The following is a 24,547-nucleotide window of genomic DNA, read 5'->3' as shown; positions in this document are numbered from 1 at the left end:
CAGGCGGGCTGTGTAACTTTGATTATCTATATCCTCTTCCTGTCTTCCTCTCTGCTCTTCTTCTTTCAATGCTGTTGTAAAACTGCATTCCTGTCCTGCGATTAATACATTTAGATATTATCTTATCTTGTATATTGTATGTTTCATATTCTTTATATGCATGTAATATACCTCTGTATGAACAGTATTTATTTCACTGTAAATGTTGAGCATATACAAACATTTCCTTCAGGATGAATGAACTTGTATCTTGTCTTAAATTAACCTCTCACACCCTGGTTTTAAATATCTGTAATAACTGTGATAATATCTACTTTTTTCTTTTTTTTTTTCGTTTTTTCATTTCATCCAAGCTCCTCTTGCTTGCACTGAATGGATACGCAAATCTAAGCCAATGCCAAGCTTCTTATGGCAGCGACGTGTTCAACACAAATACTCTACATGTTTGTGCATCTTTTAATACACCTTTCCCCATAACTCACTCTGACATATTTGGTATAATTGGAAACTTGGATTCTGGGATCCTCATTGGAGTTAAAATAAAATCCTGTGGGTTTGAACGAGTCATTTGTAGTGATGGACAGGGGCAGCATTGATTCCTGTACAATAAATAAGGCCCATGTGTTTTTTCTCATGTTCATTTTTTTGTTATGTAAATAAAGTATCACCTTTCAGTCTTCAGTCCTCCACCTCGCTCTTCTTCTCCGCCAGGATCAGGTGAGTCATATAGAGTCCTCAGTGGTATTACATGAGGCCAGCATGGCTGCCTCACCTTATTATCCTCCTACAACGTTTTCATCAATCAATAGTGTGTAGCTGACATTTGTCATATTATTGGGATTTGCTGGTTTCAAATGCAGACATTTTGCAGCCAAGCTTTAAATAGCCCGTTGACCGCAGAATATTTGGTTGAGTGTGTGACAGGGAGAGTGAGGTGCTGCCAAGAAGTGTGTGCGGTTTGAGGAGTGTGTGTGTACGTGTGTGAGTGAAAGAGAGCGTGTTTATGTGTGTGTTGGAGAGGAGTGGAGGGCGGCTGGGGAGGGCATTAGTGAATGGCTGTGCTATTGCATCCTCCCAGGAGACCTCTAAAACACACACATTGTCCCGTCCACACACACACACACACACACACACACACACACACACACACACACACACACACTACCTTCGCAGCGCACAGAACCCGCCTCCTTCATCCCAAAAAACTCCCATCTCGCAGCCATACCTCCATATCCTCGCGCCGCCCCTCAGCTAAAGTCAGCACACACTCTCTCCTCTGCCAGACTCACCGAGAGACGGTGGTGTGTGAGGACGGCCCGTGCGTATTTACGCTCAGAGTGTGTGCATGTGTCAGGGGAGAGTTGGAGAGTCCGCGGCGCGCTGACAGGAGAGCGTCGCTTGTCTACGAGCGGGACTCGGCAGCGGGTGATAAGCCTGCAGAGAGGAGGAAGAACCGCCTGAGAGCTCCTCTTTGGTTTTTATTTGACTGCCCCTCCACGCGCTCTGTCGACTGGCGTTAACGCGCAGCTGAGAAGGAAAGCAAACAAGTTGATTAAGAAGAAGGGTCCGATTCAGCCCGAGCGGCTCCAGAGTTTTGATCGTATTTTTAGCATCCCTCCTTTCCCCTCTCCCCGTCCCTTCTGAGTGCGGAGTGGCAGAGGGAGGGACGGGAGAACCGGGCGGACGGACGGTGAAGCTGCGCGCCTCCCCGGTGGATGTTCCACTGGATGCGGGACGATGGATTAACAGCCTTGTCCGGAGCCTTCCGCTGCTTCTTTTTCACCACCGACCCCCTGAGCACCTCGGGATTAGTTCAGCTCTCACCGACCTCCCCTCCCTCCCTCTCGAGATGACCGAGGAATATGTTTTGCGGTGCGTCCTGATGCTCTGCTGTGCGCTCCTCTCGGCCAACGCGAGTAACTGGCTGTAAGTTGGACTCCACGTCTCTAATCCTGATTTTAGAAAGTGGGCTTCATCCCTCTCTCTTTTTCACCTCCACTGTTATCACTCACCTGACCTCCTCTTATTCCTCAGCTTCACATGTCCGCTCATCTTCTTCTGTCTCCTTTCCCTTCAGCTCAGTGGCCGCTCAGGTTAATTGTTAACCATCACACACACACACACACACACACACACGCACACACACACACACACACACACACACTCCCAGACTTAATAACTTACCAACACCACTGCATCCCCCCCTCAAAGACCCTTACAAAAAAGTAACCCAAAAGTGAAAAAGCACATGTTCTTTTTGGAAAGGTTTCCACAGGTGAAATTTCATATTCTTGATTGAAAATGACATTTTTTATGTGAAAAAAGAAGCTTTACCATGAAACTAATATGTTTAATAGCAGGTGGAAATGTGACAGTAATATACATGTCCAGCCTGAGGAACAAAAGTTTATAAAGTTGCTGTCAGATGCAAGTTTTCCAAAGTTAACAGGTACCCTCTGCCTGTTTTGCCCCGATGACTCTCAACCCCATTTATTCATATTTCAGACCCTTTAGGAAATGATGCCTTCGAGACCTTGCAGAGAGAATGACATTTTTTAGAGCAGCCTGTAAAAGTTTATGTGCCCACTTTCTTGTAAATGGCAAGAATAAAATGTGAAACTGAACAGTTCTTTAATCTGTCAATCTTTCAAGGAACTGCGAGGAGAACCTGCATCCTTAAAAACATTTTTTTATAACAGGTGTAAATATCCTAACAAATTTCCAATACCCGAATAACACGCAAATATTACACTGACGCTAAAAAAAAACACAAATGAATGAAGTAGAATAAGACCCTTATTAATTTCCCATTAAATTCTGCAGGCAGACTCTAAGCATGTATGAACGCAGCAGTAAGAATATGGAATATCTCAGGAGATCAGGAAACATGAAAAGTTCAACAAGGTCACTACAAGCTCACAGTCGAATGCCAGAATGTTTTATTATCCGTTTATTTGTGTAATTTGGGGCGCTGGTAGAGCAGTCAGACTATGGGGGCTCTAAATCTCCGCTGAGGATTACACACAGTGTGACTCTGTAGTTGAACTGCGCAGTGCCACCTCTTCCTGGGGCCGGTCTGTTGGGTCGCATGTGTGTGCCTGCTCTCTCGGCAGCCTGTGGGAGGTGGTTAGGTGGGTTTCTGCATTCCTCCGCAGGCTCCGCTCCATTTTCTGCTGTCATTCAGTCCTCTTCAGCAAATTTACAAGCAGCGTTCATCATTTAAGGGAGAACCTTTCTGTTCTCCTCCAGAGAATCAAGGCTCCAGTGGTATGAATTTTACCTGACACTGATAGTTATTGTTGTACAACCTAATTCTCTCCTCCTATAATCTTCCTATAGGGACTTAGATTGCGGTTGCTGAGCCAAATAGTGACTGGATGTTGATTTTCACCTTTGCCTTTTTATTTCACCTCTTTATTTCCCTGTATTAATACCACTGTAAGATTTCTAATAGGATCACGAAAGCCTTGTGTGTTTACATCAGGATAGCGCTGCAGACGGCCTAACTGATATTGCTGACAGATTCATCAGAATAAATCAAATTAGAGCCTTGCCAAAAAGCACAGCCTACCTTGAACTCTGTCACTGAGTGCAGGGTAATTTTGCTGTTTGGGGCTGAAGGCGTGGTGACAGCAGCGCAGGAGCAGGCATGTACAGGCAGGCTGCCGAGCTGCCAGTCTGCTCGACGAGACTGCACTGTTGAGGAAAATGTGTGTGGGGCTGTATGGACTGTATGTCATTCGTCAACACCTCAACAACCCCTCGAGCTTCAGTTTCACCTCCACACAGCAGCAGGTGAGACTCAAGGTCGCAGGATGGGAAGCAATTAGGAGGGAGGTTGTTGCTGTTAGTTAGGACCATAAAACGGGCAACAGCCAATCCGCTGTAAACTGAGCAGCTTCCCACAACAGCACGTGATTGGACAGGACTCTTCATGACAATCGTTAGTCAAGTGAACATGTGTCTGTATCACGCCTGTTTGTTTGTCTTCACCTGTCACATGTGACTGCGACTGACACATCGTGTAGTTATTTTTTGTTTGGGCTTACTGTAAATGACATATCTCAAGAAAATCCAATCCCTTTTAAAGTCTGATCGTATTGCATAATGCTAATAATGACAATGATTAATTGACGTTATGTGTTTTGTCAAAAAGTAGGCCAACTCTGACTCTTTTGTTCTTTAACTTACCGTCTACACAGGGAGTGGAAATTTGTCACATGATGTAGGTTGACATGTGCTGCTTGTGATCACCTTGTGTCTCCATTTTAGCAAATATATTATCCAACACATGAAGGAGTGACAGAGCTGGAACCGTCTTCTACAGCAGTCTGACAAACACAGACTGATATTAACACTACTAATTTGATATCAGTTCTCCTCCACAGCTCTGGGATCAGCTGTTCAGGTTACTGATATAATAGTCCCGGCCGGTCAGAATGTGTTGGTATTTGCATTTTGTTAGTGTTTATAACAAAATGATGTTGTTACATAAGTTGTCTGAATGGCCTCTCCAAAACTACAAATTTCACAGATTCATATAACACAGTCAGGTTTTGTATGATATGGCCCTCTTATTGTGTAATAAGTATAATATAGTAATAAAATACATATATATTACATTGTTGATAAACCAGCTTTCAGACCAACAAAGTAAAAATCACATGCTTTAGATAGTTCAGTTTAGTCTAGTTATGCTAACATTGAGCTGAAGAAGTTCTTTTTAATCTCTTATGTGTGGTGATGTGCTGTTGTCAGGTCGTATCCTCCTCATACTGAATATGGAAGTGTGTTCTCGACTGTGAGAAACGTGTTGCATATGAAAATCAATCGATACAGAAACGTTTGACTTTTTCATTTGTTATTATTTACTATAGCCAGCATGAGCAGTTCAGATTTTTTCTCAGACCTGACAAAGCTCCTCCAGAACCAGAACCACAGGCTGAAGGCCTGCCAGCTTAATTGGGTTGTTCTGTCTGTTGATGCTTCTTGTAACTTTTGGTTAATGGAAATGCAATTCAAATTCAAACTGGTACGGTCCAAGCAGAAAAACTACCCAGTTCTTGAAAGCCTGTGCTTTAGAAATGTATTAAACAGCTGCAGTCTTCAGTTCTGATTTCTTATAGTATTGTTACCATCGATTGTGACAATAATTCACTGGCTTTAGCTTCTCAAATGTGAATTTTTTTCTGTTTGGTCTTCTATTCTGGGTTTTGGACTGTTGGACTGGTCAGATAAAAGAAGCAGTTTGACCTCCTTGGGCTCACCTTGGGCTCTGGGAAATGGTGACAAGAATTTTTCTCTATTTTCTGGCATTTATAGCTCAAATAATTAACTTATTAATCATGCTAATTTTTAGGAGATAATGGACACAGTCGTCTGTCGCAGCCCTCGTCCTCTTCATAATCTGTACTGTAGAAATATGACAGATTATTGTTTCATACATTAAACATTTGCTAAAGTCACCCACTGACTATGATTCAGAATAGCTGAAATGTTTCTTATTCCTCTCAGCTGTTCTTACGTCACGTTAACCCGCAGCCTGTTTGTTTACCTTACCTGTAGCTCTGCCTGTGCCTGTCACCTTTAGCCCGTCAGCCAGGATGTGATCACTTTGCCAAATCTCTGCGGCTGCTGAGTCATGATTAGTGTCTCGCTGCCGAATAGGGATTTGAATGCTACTTTTCATTAGTTTGTCCGTCACCACCCTCCTCCTCCTCCTCTTCCTCCTCTTGCCCTGCTCCGACTGGTTCTACTGCACCTGCATGCTGCTCCTGGTCTGCCGTGTGTGTGTGTGTCTGTGTTCCTGTGTGGGTGATTTGTCTTCGATTAAGCATGTTAGCTGGCACCTTCCCCAACAGTGGCACACACTCAGTCATTACCACACTGACCACACATGAATGGAAACCACTTAAAATGCACCAACTCACACAGACGCACGCACAGGCAAACACAATGTTACAGAGGAAGCAGATAAATTGTGTGTCTGGTGTCTGTATGCATGTGTGTTTTAAAAAATCAATGAAAAGGAATGTACTGCTGAGTGAGAAAGCAAATGAATTATCAATTAATCTCACTCAGCATACATTTAGGCAGTGGTGGAGGAAGTACTCAGATCAGTTAAGTAAAAGTAGCAGTACTGTAGTGTAGAAATACTCTGTTATAAGTCATTGTCATAAATTCATTTAACTGGATTATAATCATGAATTGATTATAGAATATATACCATTTACATTAAGGAGACATTTGTAATATTTTACTTCTTTATTTATAAAAATAACAAGGCTAACAGTCTGAAACCATGCTAGCAGCTCTGTGGGGCTCCACGTGGGTACAGCAGGGCTTCCAGCTAAATGCTATTGTCAGCATACTAACATGCTAACATGCTGATGTTAAGCAGGAACAATGCATTGTCACTGTTTCGGTTTAGCGTGTTAGCCTTCTAACATTTGGTCATAAACCATATAAACATTATAAACAAGCAAATGATTTTCATTCACTGCACATCAAGACATTATAGAAAAAAAAACCGAACAAAAATAAAATTCTAAGCAGAATTCTGAACAGAGCTCTGTAATGTCTCTTAATGTGTTTTATCTTTCTGCTGTCTATTGGTTTGTGTTGAGAGTCCACAGTCAACAAATTCCTGACTGGTCATATTATTTGGTCATAAACCATATACACCAGGTTAAGAACAGACATGGTTAGGTTTAGGGAAAGGGTTTGTAATTAGTAATTAAGGTTAATTAAGGTTAGACAAACATGAATTAACAGTTTTACCGTTAGCCCTCCCATCCCCTCCGACGTCCTCCCTTTGCAGACAATTCACCCTGAGGTAGACATGAATGTTTATATCAGATTTCATAATCCATCCAGAAAGTGTTGAGATGTTTCAGCGTGGAGCCTCAGCTGCTCCCTGGAGCCATGCTGCCACATGACTAAACATTTCACTTAATCTGTCTTCTTCTGTTTATATTGTTTAATCATGTGTAAAACATATTTGTAATGTATATGATAGTGATTTCAATAATTGTTTTTGTAGATAATCAATTATTCCTTCCATTTTCTGTGACTTGGCGTAAGAGATGGTGTTGGTCTGTCAGTCTGCCTGTCGTTCCATCACTTTGATGCAGACGGAAACATCTCAACAAATATTGTATTGATTGATTGATTTTAGTGATTTGCTGATTTTTCATCTAGTGCAACGAGTGGATTGAAGTTCTCTCATATCCTGTGAAATACAATTAATGCGGGTACAAACATTCATAGTTCGAGATGAATCTGAAGAGCTTTGGGATCCACATTATTCTTTTGAAGGAATATATTTGATATTAATACTTGATCAATTTGTCTTTGTTTCGAAATGTCCTCAAAAGTTACTGACAAAGTAAAAAAGAAAACAAAAACATGTCATTGACCTAAGAAAAAGAAAAACCCTAGTAGCTGTGAATAATTACTTTTGCACTGTTGTGGCAAAAGAAGGATTCCGTTTGGCATCAGTCTGAAGAAAAGACAAAAACGAGAGTGGCCTTGGTTTCATTTATTTGTTTGCTTAAACTGTCATGAATCTGCACTGGAGAAAGGATTATGATCCTCATTTATTTGCTTAAGAAAGCTCTTGCCCTTTAAAACCTAGAAAGAGTTTGAGTGTTTGCTTTTTAAACACTTCACTTTAAGGAGGACAGCGGGTTCAAGTTTGGATGCCATTTGCTACTGTCAACATGAAGCAAAAGATACGGCAGCAAAGCAGCCAGAAGATGGAAACCAATGTGGTTGGAGGTTCATATTATGGCTAAATGCTCTAGTTTAGACAGAATATATGATTTTTCCTTCTAAACGATCAAATACACCGTACATCACTGCTCATCATCGTGTCTTTCAGATTGTGAGTGTGTGAATATACATGCATGTGTCATGGGCAACCATGGTGAGGTGCTAAAGAGAGGGCAGCTGATTGGTAACCAGAGAAAGCAGAGACCTTGGCATTGCGGTACACGCTGGCGCCTCACACTTCTTTCACACGCGCGCACACACAAATGTGGTAAAGCTGTGGCATGTTATTTCGAGCCCTCTTGTCACCAGAGTGTGTACAATTATCGTGACACACTTGGAGCCGCGGGGAATCGCTCAGGATGACCAGATTACCACCAGGAGAGCTTGGGCTGACGAGGAAACACCTGGGTTGCTGAAAGACAAGAGACAGTTCTGGCAGATCCACAGAGAAGCGCTCAGGGCTTTTAGGAGACATAACATACCATCTGGCGGCCATGTTGGTCGGCTTGTGCTCCTGGGCAACAATGGCTGTGAACAGCTGATTGCATTTCTGAATGTATGCTGCAGCTTTTGTTAGATGCATTTGCTAGTGAGCAAATGAAACAGGTCAGGAACAGTTATTTTCATGAAAAATGTTTTAAAAGTGTGTCTGTCATTGGCAAATATCAGTTGCTATAAAGCAGAGGATTTCAAATTTTGAGGCACCTGTCCCCATGAGAGTGCAGGAGAGTTGAAGGAGAGGCATGGAGGGAGAGACATGAGGCAAAGAAACCTCATGTCTCATGTTGAGATGAAAGGGACAGGTGCACTTATTGTTACCTATTTTTACTTATTGTGGTTTGGTCCACTCACTGACACGGTCAGCAGTTCCAACAGAGCAGGGGCTGTGATATAAAACACTAAAGTACTTTCAAACGCTTTGTGCCCAAAACACGTTTGTAGATTTAGATTCAAATGGGACAGTTAGTTGAACTGAGTCCCTGTTCAGGGCGCTGCTTGCCACTGACCCTAACCCTGAGTGACACCAGACAAATTCATTAAATTGGACAAATGACCATTGAATACATGTCACTTAACATGACTGAACTCCGTGGTCAGTGATTGAATTCACCTTCACCTGTTCATCTCTGTTGCTGTTGCAGTGTTTTGGCATTAGAACAGTTTGTTTGGGCCGCAAGAAAGCTTAACATTGAAAGTGAAATCATGTCTGAGAGTTGGCAAAACTGTCATGGGGTCAAAATGTCAGTTTGTCCACCGATTTGATTTATCACCAAATTCCCATCAGTCTCAACTGTACTTTGTTTTTTGTAGTAATCGGCTAATGTTAGCTTGCTAACATGCTAAATTAAGATGTTAAACATGGTAAACATTAGGCTCTTACATAGCATAGTCATTGTCAGCGTGTTAGCATGTCATACAGAAACAAAAAGCTGAGAAAACATCTTTCAGCTTTTCAGAAAGTCATGATAGAAACTGTGCACAAGAGAACTAAGTGAGAGCTAAAAGCTGCAACGCCGCAAACACATGAGGTTTTACAGAGACTTGCTTCCTCAAAAGCTGATATGATCATACATGCCTGTCATCATCGCCCACCAAACCTGACCAAACCATCACAACCATCAAGTCTGGCATTTAGGAACAATCAGCTGTTTGCACCTATTGTTTCCAAGAGCTACAGACCTCTAACATGGCTGCCACAGTGTTTGTGACATCACCAGAAGGACCATTATAGACAGAAACAAGTCAATAGGAAACATGACAAAGACTCAGAGGACAGTGACACACACACACACACACTCATGGAGTCCTAGCCTTTTGGGACCACGGCAGTGACACCAGACAGGAGGTTAATTTCATGCCTTTTATTGCCACTTTTCCCAAATGTGTGTGAAAGCATGTTTTTGTGTGTATGTGTGTGTGCACGTGTGTGTTTGAGTGAGGGTTGTGGTGTTGGCAGAGCATGTTATTTTTAGGGGGAAATGAGCTCTAGTGGAGCCAGCAGCATATAAATACACCCAGACACACGCATGGGCACACAGACACACACAGAGACACACACAGACACACACACACACACACACACGCACACACACACACACACAATCTCTAGTAGTGTGAGCCTCCAGCTGCTCAGTAACTGTGTTAATTGAACTCATCAAATAACTTTCACTTTCGCTGCTTTGCCCCTTCTGCCTTCTCCCTGCTTGCATCCATTTCTCCTCTCCTTCACTGTCTTACTTGAAAGGATTCCCGTTGACCTTTTGACCATCCTCCCCTCCTTCTTATCTTTCATTCTTTTCTTTGAAGGCACTGTCTCCCACCTACATTTAGTTTATTTGTAACTGAATACATAAGAGCAAGGCTATTTTGAGTATTAATACTCAAAATTAGATCTATGTAGTCCTTCATACAGTGACCACACACCGACCCATTATTACCACTGCCACCCTGAGGCTGCTGAACCAGCCGCTGCTTGTCAGCAGTACTTTACTTTAATGTTTTGTCTCACAAGGACTGAAGGAGTTTTATTCCTCAGTGAGATAGCCATCATTTGAGAACAGATATTTTATATTTTTCTAATGTATGTTTTTGACTCTTGAGGAAGAATTACAGATTGCATATTACTTGAGCAAGTGCAGGCTCTCATTCCCAGAAACCTTTGCTCTCAATTTTTCAAAACACAGTTTATTTTCATATTTTTTACTAAACATATTCACCCTTTTCACAAGTCCACTATATTTTTAATTTCCAGTTTTAATATTTCATAAATGAGATCAACAACAGTATGACACCTGTGCAGTAGTAAGATGTGGCTAGATTTAGACAAATAAAACCATTTTCATCAGTGTTACTGAAGGACCATTATGGTTATGTTCAAGAAAAGCAACTCATGATATGATGATAAGATGCAGCTGCAGGTGTTTTCTTTGTCCTACATGCACTGCCTGTTGATTAGATACACCTAAGTACAGCGAATGCAGTCTAATACAACAACCCTGCAATAAATCCTGCCTCCATGAAGGTTATAATGTTCAGTTTCTGAGCGGCGTCCCTGTCAGAAGTTCAGCACCACCACAAACTGCAGTCTCAAAGACGAGCGGACAGTTGAAGAACAGTTTCAACAAAAACAGATGGAACATTGTCGAGGTTACTCAGCCTCTTTCAGTTTAATATGCAGTGCTCATTCATTCAGAACGGTGTGGGTGTGTTCGAGGTGTCCTGATATACATTTTAAAAAGCAGCCTGGGCAGAAAACCTTTAGAATGTTGATTTCCACAAGATCCGCTGGCGGTCTGTTCTGTGCGTGCGCTTTGTTAATGGGAAGCAAACAAAGTGACTCAAAACGAGCCACACAACATGATTCCAGCCAATCAGCAACAGGTGGCGTTCATGCTTGCGCATAGGACAAGGGGAAGGAGGATGGAGATGGGAGGACGAGGGAGACGGTAAATCTGGAATGCTAATGCTAATAAATAAGGCAGTAATATCAACCATCTCTCTGCAGAATGACTCACTGCACCTTTAAAATGATATGACAAATGTGCTCAGACAATTATTAGACTTGAACACAGAGGTTCAGAGGTCAATATGAGGTTTGAGTTGGCCAGAATGAGAAAGACTCATCTTGGCCTTTTTTTCTTCCCTTGAGGTCTGGTGTCAGCTTTTGTTAGATGTTCAGATTCATGTAACAATATCTCATTAAGATGGCAACTTAAGACATTTTATGGATTTCCTATTTTTACTCAGATGTTTCTCCTCTATGTTGGTCTCTAAAAATGCAGATCTATAGATGTTCATTGTCATTATGAAGTAATCCGTTGGAGGCTGGTTTAATATTATATACTATATATACTAAACTTCTCCAAGAATTCTGGATCTAATGCTGGAAAGCAGAAACTGTATGCCCCGGTTTAAAGGCTTGTTCCTTCTGCCTGTATTTAAAGCACTTAACCAGTGCACATGAATTCAACAGAGGTGTTTTCTCAAGAACAATTTGAAGACACGTGGCACGACCTTGGCTTTTCTGGGCAGTGTGATCATCTGAAGCCATCAGGAGAGCCACAAAAAGGTTCACAAGGGAGGAGAGAGAGCGCAGTGCTGTGGTTCAGGCGAAGTGGCTGAATATAAACTGAGAGAATAGTGCCCTCTACAGGTCACTATATGTTTTAAATACTGAAGGTGTCCAGTGCAAAGTGGACAGGGAGGGTTAGCTCAGGTCATACCACAGTCACACTTGTCTTTACAAGCAGTTTAAGTCTGTGCTGGCTTTCTACTAGTGCTAAATGTCAGGGTTTCTGAGCACTCTATTGGCCTACAACTAAAGAAAAATATTGTCCATGCATCAAGTCAGAAACTCGACTGTCACTTGCTGCAGTGTGGCTTGCAGGTCAGTTGGCTCTTGCCTCAGTAGGAAAGAAGTTTCTTAGACTCTCTCTTGCAGCTCTCCTCCTTGCATTTCCCATCCATGCTATATTTACCTGTCACTGTGTACCTCTGCTGTGTGCTCAGTGCTGGAAAGGCAAACATGAGGATATTTTCATATAAATACACATTAGAGATGATGGAGGCACAGAGAGTGTGCTGCACTTTGAGAGCATGTGTTATTTTGTATATGTGTGTGTGTGTTTATGTGTATGCAGGAAAGCTGAGAAGTTTACTGAAGCACAAGACTGTCATGCAGATGTGTCCAGCTTCTACTGTATGTCCCCTCCCTCCCCTGCACTTCTGTCCCTAATGTCTCCTCCTTTGGCTTCCATTCTAGCAGACTTTTTACTTCATGAAAAAGAATGTGTCAGTATATTCAATACTGAATGAACAGAGTGACAAAACAGCGTAAAACTGATAGGTCAGATACATTTCATGCAGGAAAGTGTTGCACCGTAGGAGCCAGATAAAAACAGGGTTTAAAAGAGGCATTTTGATTTAAGCACAAAATGCAAATTACATTAGCTGAAGTTGCTGATGTAGTTTTACTTAGATTTAACAGATCAATGCAATTCTACCTGCCTTCTGACAAATCCAGTTAATTTTCCAGTTAATCACAAGTTGCTTGTTTTGTCTACCTACAGCCCAAAGATAGTCCATTTAAAGTCATACAAGACAAAACAAAAAAGAAAGAAGCATACGTAGTATTTTTGCGTGGGAAATAGAAACAGGTTGACTGATTTTAGGAAGTACGCTTATCGACTTCCAGACACAGCTCCTGGCCATGACATAGAAATAGTGTTTTTTTTGTACATATTTAACAAACAGGATACATTGTGTGAATTAGTGAGTTTCAGTCATACTTGTAGGTGAGTTTTGTTACCTTTTCAAGCTCGCTGTGTCCTTCATTGTTGACCTTTAGTAACAGCTTATGTAAGAAAATAATAACACAACAGCAGCTCAGAGGTCCACTTAGCAGCTTTCAGAACTTTCATCCAGGTCTCACACTCTAGAATGAAGCTCTGAAGGCTAGATCCTCTGATATTATATTATTTTGAGTAGTAATTCATGAAAATGCACTGAAGTGGTTCAATGGTGATTTTTGTGTTGTATTCACCATTTTGATGTTAGCCTTTATTTCCTGTCTGGAGGTAACAACCCGCATCTCCTCTGTTTAGAGTGATCTCTTGTTTTCAGTTTCAGCCTCCTGTGAGGCCGTGGGGGGCTCTGGGTGGGATGTATGGAGCATTCCACCTGGACTGTGGTGCGTTCGCAGGCCGCTGTGTGTTTGTGTTGCATTACACATCGCAGCCTTCACAACACCACTGGCTCCACTGGGCTTAGGCCCCTGGGATTTAAGCACGCAACCACCAGAGGCCAGAGAGACTGAGAGAAAAGAGGGAGAGGAATGAGGATGAGATGTGGGATGACGGGGTGTGTGTGTGTGTGTGTGTGTGTGTGTGTGTGTGTGTGTGTGTGTGTGTTGCTCCGTCCTTCTGTGGGTTGACTCCTCTGTCTCCTTGTTGAGGTGTTTTGTTAACCTTGTCTGTGAGAAGCGAAGGGTATACACAGCAGAATGAACAGATAGAGTGAGACAGAGCACTCACACACACTTGCCCAAGGCCTGTGCTGAACTTTTCCCATGCGTGTATACACACACACAAACGCACATCTAGAAAAATCACCTGAATAACAGCTTATCCATTGTTTATTAAATGTTTCCAGGGTGAATGTCAGGCCAGCGGGCTGCCATGCTGTCTCTGTGAGAGCGGTGCTGCCGTCAGACGGGCAGGTTTCTGTCCTCCTCTGTTTTCTCAGTGGCTTGTTTTTATCGCTGTCTGACGGTCTCCCAGCTGGTACTTCGACCCAAACGTAGCGCCCTGCCCAAGGCTACACTATACAACAAAGAGGGATCAAACGCCGCACATGGCTTTGATGAAAGCCCTGCAAAGTTCTGCAATAGAGCAAATCAGAGCAGGACAGAGTTGGACTCAATCCACACCGAGAGGGCGGCTGGACCTGTAGATTTGAGAGGAGAAATAACCTCACAGAGAGCTCGAGGACAGACAGTGGGGCTCAGGATTCCACCAACAGTTTAGATTTACTGCAACTCAATTCCCTAAAAAAAGGTCCATGTTCCAGAGATTTTGAAGATGTTATTACCAGGTCTCGTTCTTACCAGTGTTATCTTTCCACACTTTCATATCTTCATTCCTTTCAAATGCTTTTCTTATAGCTGAGGCACTTCTTTGACCAGAGTGTGTCATCTCCTCCAGGTTTGTTAAAGCGTTAGTGTGTCATGTCAAAACAAGAAATAGCACATTTGTCCTCTTACAAATGAAAAAGCAAAGGCATAAACAATAAAAGGCACCATTGCTCAGTTGAAAACTCTCTCTCTCTCTTGCTGCTGCAGCCTTACTTGGTCTGGCATGAGCAGTAGCTTATGATGGCGACAGTTGGCAAACTTTAGCTCAATATTGCTGTGTGTTTGACACTGCTGAGTCAGGTGCTGACTCTCGCATGTCACAGAAAATATTTTAATCTCAAAAGAAAAAACACAACAGGAGACATATGGTCCCCTGTGGTCCCACCCTGCACTCTCTCTCTCAGTCAGGATGTCTAATGATGTCTTTAAACCTGCAACAGCTTTTTTAGCCACTTGGAGGCAGCTGAAACAAGTTGTGAACATTAATAGATAATCAACATGATATGCTGAACTTGTTAGCAATCAGCTGCCTATTTACACATCCAGCAGTTACAGAGCAACAATAGCTTGCATTCACTCATGTTTATGGCCCCTTTTTCAGCTCTATTTTTGGCCCCGAACCAACTCCTGAGAGAAACATCCAGCTCTTTAGCTACTAAATACCCCCCTATGTTCACCAGCTAGTTGCTAACTGTGTCTGTCTGCTCTTTGTGCTGGCAAGGTAGTGGTGTATCGCTGGCACTGCAGTTGAAAATGGTGCCATGAGAGCTGTTAGAGTGAACCGAAACGGTAAAGTCAGAGTGTGAGTTTGACAGCTAAACAATAATAGTAAAGCTCTGTGAAGCTGAGGGGAGCTTCAGGAGCTTATTATCAAAGTGAGCTAAAAGACGCTAAAATGCTCCATAGAGCTGAAGGTAAGAGTTGGTGATATTTGTTGAGTCACTCTTATGAGAGAGTGAGGTCACTCCTGAGGATGGATGTGAGCGGATGTGGCTGAGATGCGGTGGAGTGGTAGAGAGCAGGGTTATCACTGCGATGAGTGCTAAAAAAGAAGGCCATCAAAGAGACAGAGAGAGAAAGAGAGCGAGAGATTATCTGAACTGTTGAGAGGAGGAGATGAGAGGGTGAATGGAGGGGAGGAGCTGTTTGACCTCTAAAAGGATGATGTACTAATTATACTACAACATTAACAAATAGTACTACACATAATACATTAATGAGAAATTTGTAGTCCAACTACTTCTCTTCCTTTTACCTGCACTGGAGGAGGTGATCTACAGCTGATCTACACATAATGAAATAATCAGAATGTTGTAAACCCTTTTTGCTCGTATCAGTTTTATGAGCTGGCGTAATACATTCGGTAGCATGACTTTGTGTTGTGTATTATAGCTTTGTCAATAATCTGACAGCAGAATTCTCTGAAATCTGGATCTGTGCCACAGCTTGATTGAGACGGGCTAACAGGGCTTTACAGAGGTATGTGTGGTCTTGGGAACTCATAACCTGAGACTCATAAAACAAGCTTGAGAAACCTTAAGGAAAAACATGTCTACTTGCTCAGAATGGGAGCCTAAAAGTTAATTTTGCTGGCATTTGCCTTTGCTTTATTATTAAGGGCCATTTTGAAATACAAATACCGAATTCATTCCTCATAGTAAAAGAGTTCACATTCATATGACTGAACATTTGTCCTTCAAGACGCTTTTTTGTGCCACATTTCACATTAGATGCCAGCTTTAGTTGCTCTATTTTAGGTGAGCATGTACCACTGTGTAGCTTCATACAGTGCAAAATAAAATGGGGAAATTATCAGGCCATGGACAATCTGATGTAGTTGATTTTAATGCAGTCTCTTTTGTTTTATTCTGGATGTGAGCACTTGAATATACTTTGGATTTTGTTCAACAATGCTGTGTTTCCTTGACCATCCCTGAAAGGAAAAGTTCAATATTTTGGGAATTACACCAACTTGCTGTCTCTCTGAGAGTGACATAAGAAGATCAATGTCAATATCTGTTTAAGTAGAGAGCTGAAGTGGAAAGTGTTATTCTCACTGTATGGTACGACTCAGCTCCGCTCACTTTTGCTACCAGGGACTTTTCCCAGTTTCATTTTCCACTGCAGATACTATCCCTTCAAAGCAGATGGAATTCTTAGCTGACCTGCCATGACATCATCTTCAATGCGACACAAACAGTGCAGGAACAATGGAGAATATCAAACGGATGGCGTTTTTGATTCTTGCCATGTGGCAGCTGGTTACAGCGAGGAGACAAACGGCTGAAGGCCTTGGGAAATCCTACATCACAGGGTAGTGATGAATCTCTGACTAATCAGTGGTCCACAGTGTTTTAACTCCACCTTTAAGTACTGGCTCAGCTCGACAAACAAGTTCAACAAGCAAGATACATCATATTAATCAGTGAGTTTTAGAGGTCAGGTCAACTGTTTCAGCCTGCTTCCAGTCTTTACAGTGCACCAAACACCTCCTGACTCCACCGCTGTAACAACAACTTCAATGTGTTGGATGCTGCATAAAAACATTTATCTCAACAGTGTCTTTAATCTAGTATTTAGTGGTAAAAATACAAACATGAACAAAAAAATACAAACTGGCGAAGTAATTTCCCCTTTTTACAGTGTAAATGAGCTCGTTTAGAAAATGAGGAGTGATCTCATTTAATCTGCAGAACTTTCCATTGTTTGAAAAAGCTCAGATTTTTAGACTCAACATTTGTGTCAATGACAGCACTTTGAACAGAGTAGACAGTACACAGTCAGGGCTGCTCGCTCTGCGGAAGACTCACTGCCAGCTTATGAGAAAGCCTATTTCTGTAAGGTGCAGCTGGGGCTGGAGATATGAGAGTGAAGTGAGGTGAGGTGGGTGTGTGAGGGTCAGGGCATCCAGACTGATGCCATTTTCTCACATATCTTAGATTGCGTGTGTGTATGCAGTATCTCCCTGACCTGTCTGGCCTGGAGGTGGTGTGTGTGATAAGCCACTTCCCCTCCTCTCAGTGTCCTCACAGCCAGACATTTATCCCAAACATTCCCACAGCATCATGGGAACCATCCTCCTGTACACAAGCTCTGCTTCATCTGAATGATGTCGGATTCAGTCATCTGTGCTTTGAAACTTTAACTGTGACTGTGCCTCTGAGCAGCCTCTACCTTACTTGTATCACATCTTGTGGCACTTTAGCACACGGACATCAGATTTGGTACTTTCAACTTCTCCTTCTCGATGTTGTGTGTCCTTTCAGGCCTCTTACTGCCCACTAAGGAGGTCCTGTTCTGTTGTGTTTTTTTTTTTTTCTGTCAGGTACCTGGCCAAGCTGTCATCAGTGGGAAGCATCAGGGATGAGGAGACGTGCGAGCGGTTACGAGGCCTCATCCAGAGACAGGTACAGACCTCTACCTACTCACAATAGTGTATTTTATCCCTGTACACAATTCCATCACTGTTGGTACATGATGGACAGTAGAGTCGCAGAGTTACACATACACCTCAGTGGAACTCATTCACAGCCTGTGGAGGCTTTAATTCAGTCAGGAGTCCCTGTGTTCTTCTGTCATGGCTGTGGTCTTTAATGCACAGGCATAGTCATTATATTGGTTGTCAGTCAGTGCAGCAGTTTGGTCCAGATGGAATAGCTCAACCATGACTACATGGATTCATCTGAAATTTTGTAGACTCCTTTATGGTCCCCAGAGGCTGATTCCTAATGAGTTTGGTTATCCTCTGATTTTTGCCATGCCACCAAGAGTTCAGCATTTTCACTTGTCCTGTGAAATATCTCAAGATCTACTCAATTAAGTAGTACTTTGTTAGTGTAATGTGTGCTGTGTCAGTGGCTGATGTTGCTCCTGCGTGTTTCTGCTCCAGGTTCAGATCTGTAAACGCAACGTGGAGGTGATGGATGCGGTGCGTCGTGGAGCCCAGCTGGCTATAGACGAGTGTCAGTTCCAATTTCGCAACCGTCGATGGAACTGCTCCACTCTGGAGACCATGCCTGTGTTTGGCAAAGTGGTCACCCAGGGTAAGATTATACACTTTTCTGTCAACAACTTCCTGCAAGCATCTGGACACATGATCACTCAACTTTTCTACCTGCGTGCATTATAAAATGGGGATGTTAATATCTTTGATACCATTTCAAATCTGTTTCCAAAGCAGATCTGATGTGCATTGTTTCATGCCTTTTGAAAATATTTTTGAGCTTGTTTCCATTTCTATTGGCTTAACCAGGTCCTGCATGGCAACATCCTGCCTCCTTTCCTTGGACTTCGATGCATTCTTTATCTTCATACACACTTTTTGCCTTTCAGAATGAGAGAGCCTTTCAGTTACATAATGAAACAATGTGACTGTATGTGTTTGTGTCTGTGTGTGTCTGTGTTTGTGTATGTGTGTTAGGCACCCGTGAGGCAGCCTTTGTGTATGCCATCTCAGCAGCCAGTGTGGCGTTTGCGGTCACAAGGGCCTGCAGCAGCGGAGAGCTGGAAAAATGTGGCTGTGACCACAATGTACATGGAGTCAGCCCAGAGGGTAAATCTCTCTCTCTGTTTCTTTTTTACACACACAGACACACACACACACACACACACACACACATACACAAAGGAAACATAAGGACCAACTGATCCAGCACCTTTTGATACAATAAATTTAAACACTAAACAATAATTGTTTTATTTTGAAAGGGCCAGGCAGATATCATTGGTAACATTTTAATTATGTCATCTTATCTTATGTGTGTATATCCAGATTTTTAGCAATATGACCATCAGTACTGAAAGAATGTGGTTGCAAATTAGTGTTCAGGTGACATACAGATGACCATCTTCTGTCTGTATTTTGATGTCTTGCCATAGGGTTCCAGTGGTCGGGCTGCAGTGATAACATTGCGTATGGAGTGGCATTTTCTCAGTCCTTTGTAGATGTGAGGGAGAGGAGTAAAGGCCAGTCCTCCAGTCGGGCTCTCATGAACCTGCACAACAACGAGGCTGGCAGGAAGGTAACTCACTGTCCTTCATGTAAAATGTGAATTAGCCGTTATGTAGAACACTGCATGTCTTTTTATACGGAGCCCCAACAGGTGACGGTGGGATTTTTTTTTTCTGAACTGCTTTTGTATTTACTTGAAATATTTCTGCTTTCGTTGATAAACATTTTTCAGTCCCTCACAGTAAGTTTTGTTTCACCTTGCAAAGTTTTTTAGATCCCCCCCCCGATCCAGAGGAACAGTTAGTGTGTTAGTATGAAATATGCAGACACTACAGAGAGGAGATGTGTTGTGACACTTTCCATTATGCTTGTGTTGCTCATTACTCAAAGGCTGAGGTCCGACAGAGACTGGCTTTGACCACAGCTGAATCTGCTCTGCCAGGCTGTGCTGGTTGAAGCTGTGGTGATGGATATGGCTGTTGCTCAGACCACAGCTGCGTTCTTACTCCTATTAACAGTAACCAAGAAATGATCGTTAAGCCACACAGGATTTCAACCTGCAGTGCTTCTGTTATATCATACTACTATATCATACAGTTCAGCCTCTCTGTCCACTCTGCATTTCCTCTGGGAATGCAGAGTGGATTGTGAGGGAATGCAAAGTATTGTGAGATGGCACAAAAGGATTTAAGAAAGTCCCACCATGACCTTTCAGAGGTTATGTATATTAATGTCTGAGGAAGATTTTTTCTAAAATTCTGACGTTATGCACATTAGTTTAGTATTTAAAAATGATGGCAAAAGCAGTGACACTGAGAAGAAAACAGATAGAGCTATTCAAGTTTCAACTTATTTGAAATAAGTGCAAATTAAGTTTCAAGTGATTCTTGACAAGTTAAGTTTTAAGGCACTGTGGTCTGATATACAGTGTGTTAAGTCTCACAATAGTCAAGTCCAAATCTTATCCCAATCCTTCATTTTGTGACTGAAGTCTGACTCAGGTCGAAGTCTTCAGTCTACAGCTCAGGTAGCAGGAGAACATTTTGTTTGTCAGTGTGTCATTTGTGATCACATTATGTTTAGTTCTGTCTGTTCACCTCCTGTTCTTTGGCATCTCTGCAGGCCATCCTGTCCCACATGCGTGTGGAGTGCAAATGTCACGGCGTGTCAGGTTCCTGTGAGGTAAAGACCTGCTGGAAAGCCATGCCACCCTTCCGCAAGGTGGGCAACGTCATCAAGGAGAAGTTTGATGGTGCCACTGAGGTGGAGCAGCGCAAGGTTGGCACCACCAAAGTCCTGGTGCCTCGAAACTCCCAGTTCAAACCTCACACAGATGAAGATCTGGTCTACCTGGACCCCAGCCCAGATTTCTGCGACTATGACCCTCGCACGCCAGGTATGCTGGGCACGGTGGGCCGCCAGTGTAACAGAACCTCAAAGGCCATCGATGGCTGCGAGCTGATGTGCTGTGGCCGTGGCTTCCAGACACAGGAGGTTGAGGTGGTGGACAGGTGCAGCTGTAAGTTCCACTGGTGCTGTTATGTCAAATGCAAACAGTGCCGCAAAATGGTAGAGATGCACACTTGCCGGTGATGGGAGTGGGAGTTACAGAGGGCACTGCTGATGAACAAAACAAACGCCCCACAACTCCTACTCCAGGAGCAAGGAGGACTTGTGAAGCTCCATCTTCTCCTGCTTGAAACCACCCCACCCCTCCTACTACTGGTCAACGGAAACAGACTGAGTGGCTGAGAGGTCAAATGTCATCCTATTCATTTTATGCCATCATAATGGATATCAATAGTTTATGCATGGGATTTCCTACAAAGCTACAGAGGCAGTTTGTTTCTTCTCAAGTAGAGAGCATCTTTCACTTTCTGTCTCCCTCCCTCACTCTCATATTTGCTTTGTCATTGATGCTTCTTATTTTTGTAATGTTTAACTTATTTGTTGAGACTGAGGAGATTGACAGTGGGTGGACCTAGAAGGAGGGGACAGACGAGTGGAGACAATAAGGGACAAACAAACTGGACCCATGGGTGGACAGATGGGTGGGTGGGGTTAAGGGTTTGGGGTGGGGTCAAGAGGAGGGTTGTTTGCCCTCTGTCCTTGCTGCTGCTGCTGCTGCTGCTTCGGGGACTCACTTTGAGTGCTGGATGTCAAAAAGGGAGATGCTGAGTCTGTCAGAGGATGGACTCAAACAACAAAGAGGAGCACGTCGCAGACGGACTCTGTGATTTGCTTCCTGAGTGTACGTGGCTGTGCTGCGCTGAAGTCCAGCTGCTGTTGAGTCATTAATTTTCCTCCCTGCAATGCCCTGATGCTGCTCCACTCACACTCTCTCTCTGTGTCAGACGGAGGATGATGATGGACAGGTGAAAGCCACTGTCAGCTGCTTCCTGTCTTTTCTGTAGGCACTGGCAGGTGATGGGCATGAGACACACAAAACACACACATATCCAGCAAACACTGCGCCAAGACTACACCTGTATATCGACAGCTGCTACCTGCAATGGGAAACCAGAAACCTTATATGAAATCAGTTCCCAGATCAGATTTAAAATGAGTTGTTACCATTTCAAAGCATCATATTGTGAAAATCTTGCCTGTTCGTTTGGACTGATATTGATATTGGGCTTCTCCTGCTCGTCGCCATCTGCCAAATGCTAGTTGGCTTAATGCAAACACGAGTAAACACACAGAGACATGCATGCACCAGCAAACACACACAGTGCAAACACACTCACACACAAAGGGGTCTGCCAGAGGGTTGCAGAGCATGTTCACCATGCATGATGACTGAAGCACTTTCTCTCCAAGCGCACATAGAACCCTCGCCCCATAGCATCTGACCACATATTCAATTCAAATCACATGGACACACTCACTCACTCACTCATACACACACACACACACACACACACACACACAGTTTCCCATGCCACTGTGAGGACTCTATTGTTGTCTTGTACCACCACCAAAAAGCCAAGCTTTCCTATAATAACGTGCTATCATTATAGAAACATACTGTAGATCTGTAAAGACTTATACACTGAAGAAGACTATACTGCCTATGAATGTATGTTAATACGGAATATATGCTGTGTCAAAAATGACTGTTGTCACTTCTTTCTAAAGAGTCTTCCTGTTGTGTGTGTGTGTGTGTGTGTGTGTGTGTGTTTGTGTGTATGAGTGTGAGAGACAGAAAGAATGCCACAAAAACAATGTTGCCCAGAAGGAAAAGAACTAACATGAGAGGAGAGAAAGATGGAAAGTGAAAATGGAGCAGATCCTATTCCACCACCAAGCTCTGAGACACACACACACACTCACACACAGCCCCGCTGACAGACATACACATTTTTCAATAAAATCGTCCATTTCCCGTGTCTTTCAGCTGCATTATTATGTGGCCACAGTGTGCACTGTGCGGCATTTTGTGTGTGTGTGCGTGTGTGTGTGCGCGCGCGTGCTGTTTGTGTGAGGTACATTACACCCTGAGGTCCTTCCCTGCACCCCTGACACCTATAAACATAATTTATGCGCCATATATCACTGCATGCAGTATATCAAGCAGAGATGAATGGATGTGTTTCCCGCAGCGGTAGAAACCTGGTAGTCTGGTTTTGGGAAGAACCAGAGTGGCCACTCGGGTTTCAGCGACCGTCTGATTGGGTTTGGACTGAAGAGGGAACAGAGGCAGGAACACCAGGCTAGAACAGGGATTACAGTGAAATGCAGACCACATGGCACAAGCTTTTTCCCTTCTTCTGTCTCTATCAATATCTTACTACCCCCCTACAGCTTTCTCGCTCTTTCTCCGGCAATATCTTTGACTTAGACTGGTTCCAGTCCGCTCTTCATCTGCGGAAAGTGTAACCCTAACCACTCTTGGTCTGCAACGTTGGGGATCTGTCCTTCATTAAGCCACTATGATGGCCTAGATGAGGTGGGTGGTGGTGGCCACACTGATTAGGAAAGTCTGTTGGCTTGTGTGTGTGTGTGTGTGTGTGTGTGTGTGTGTGTGTGGGTGGGTGGGTGTGTGTGTGTGTGAGTGTGTGAGTGTGTGTGTGCTCAGTCTGTCAGACAGCCAGATGTACAGTAAGGCAGTCCATCAGTCAGTCAGAGAGCTGTAATGCCTTTTGTGGTTTGCTGCAGTTGTGGTGAGACAAGAGGCTGACAGCAGGGTTTTACCACTTAGTGTGTTTATGTGTGTGTGGGAGTGTGTCTAAATTAAGATGGGTTTATGAAGGCTGGAACTGAAAGTATTAGTATTGAAAAATAAAATGCAGCGTCCCTTGCTGAACCAATATGGGACGCCATTTTTCCCTTATTTTAGTGCGCAGCCTTCTCTAATGCATGCACGTTTCCACATGCTTTGAATGACATGACAAAAAACAAAAGTGTCACGAGACAGAGCAGACAAATACTAAATGACAGTTTGCCTATTGTGGAATGACAGGAAGCTTGTATATCACTCAACATCATCACTGGCCTAGTTACAGAGGCTCACGCTTGATTTTCTGAAAATGTCTGCAAATACCTGCAACTCAAGTCCATCCGTAAGAAGACAGTCCAAACACAGATCTGAGTGACAGAGCAGCCACGAGTGGATGAATCCAGCCAGTCAGAATGATTGCAAGGCAAACTCTACTCTTTGCCATGGAGTATTTCCTGTCGTCTATGGTGGACTGTCGGACCTGAAGCAACATTCAGCCGAGGACGCAGAGAGGAAAAGCTCACTTCATGACACCCCAGAGTTCCACAGAGCAAGTTGTTGCTGGCTAATGTGAGAACTGTCGTTACTCAATCTACTGTGTTTAGAGTCATGTGACAGCTGCACAGTGCCAGGGTTCTCCCAAGTTGACAGTTCTCTGAGGATGCTAACTGGAGACCCGCCCCCTCTGCTTGCTGTCCATAATCAGAGACAAATCACCAACCACTACAGCAGTTGCTGTTGGAAGCTGAAGCCTTTGTACTTAAGTTAAATAACTACTTTAGGCGTATAAAAAAATCTAAAGCTCCCATGAAGAATGACCAGCACAGCAGCACAGGTACTTGTGTCATCATAACTGGCCGTCCTCTATATCTAAAAAATTAACCGGCTCCCTCTTCTAAAGTCACTTTTCCAACTTTATAGCCATAAACTCTGCTGTCTGAAAACTTCTACAGCGTTGAGTTCTCTCTGTCCT

The 24,547-nt window shown here is 43.2% G+C and overlaps 1 protein-coding gene across 1 annotated transcript; it reads left to right on the top strand.

Annotated features, from left to right (window-relative positions):
* Positions 1-1,259: 1,259 nt before the first annotated feature.
* On the top strand, positions 1,260-22,463 carry wnt4 (wingless-type MMTV integration site family, member 4). Its single transcript, XM_076751127.1, has 6 exons — positions 1,260-1,926; positions 17,730-17,811; positions 18,294-18,447; positions 18,825-18,956; positions 19,283-19,425; positions 20,478-22,463. Exons 1-6 carry the CDS (start codon positions 1,850-1,852, stop codon positions 20,946-20,948), a joined length of 1,059 nt encoding a protein of 352 aa, XP_076607242.1. The 5' UTR covers positions 1,260-1,849; the 3' UTR covers positions 20,949-22,463.
* The last annotated feature ends 2,084 nt before the right edge of the window (positions 22,464-24,547 follow it).

This window comes from Chaetodon auriga, chromosome 2 (assembly GCF_051107435.1).
Source record: "Chaetodon auriga isolate fChaAug3 chromosome 2, fChaAug3.hap1, whole genome shotgun sequence".
In the NCBI taxonomy this organism is placed as follows: Eukaryota; Metazoa; Chordata; class Actinopteri; order Chaetodontiformes; family Chaetodontidae; genus Chaetodon; species Chaetodon auriga.
Note: the sequence above shows the minus strand (reverse complement) of the source record. Positions and strands in the feature narration are given on the sequence as shown.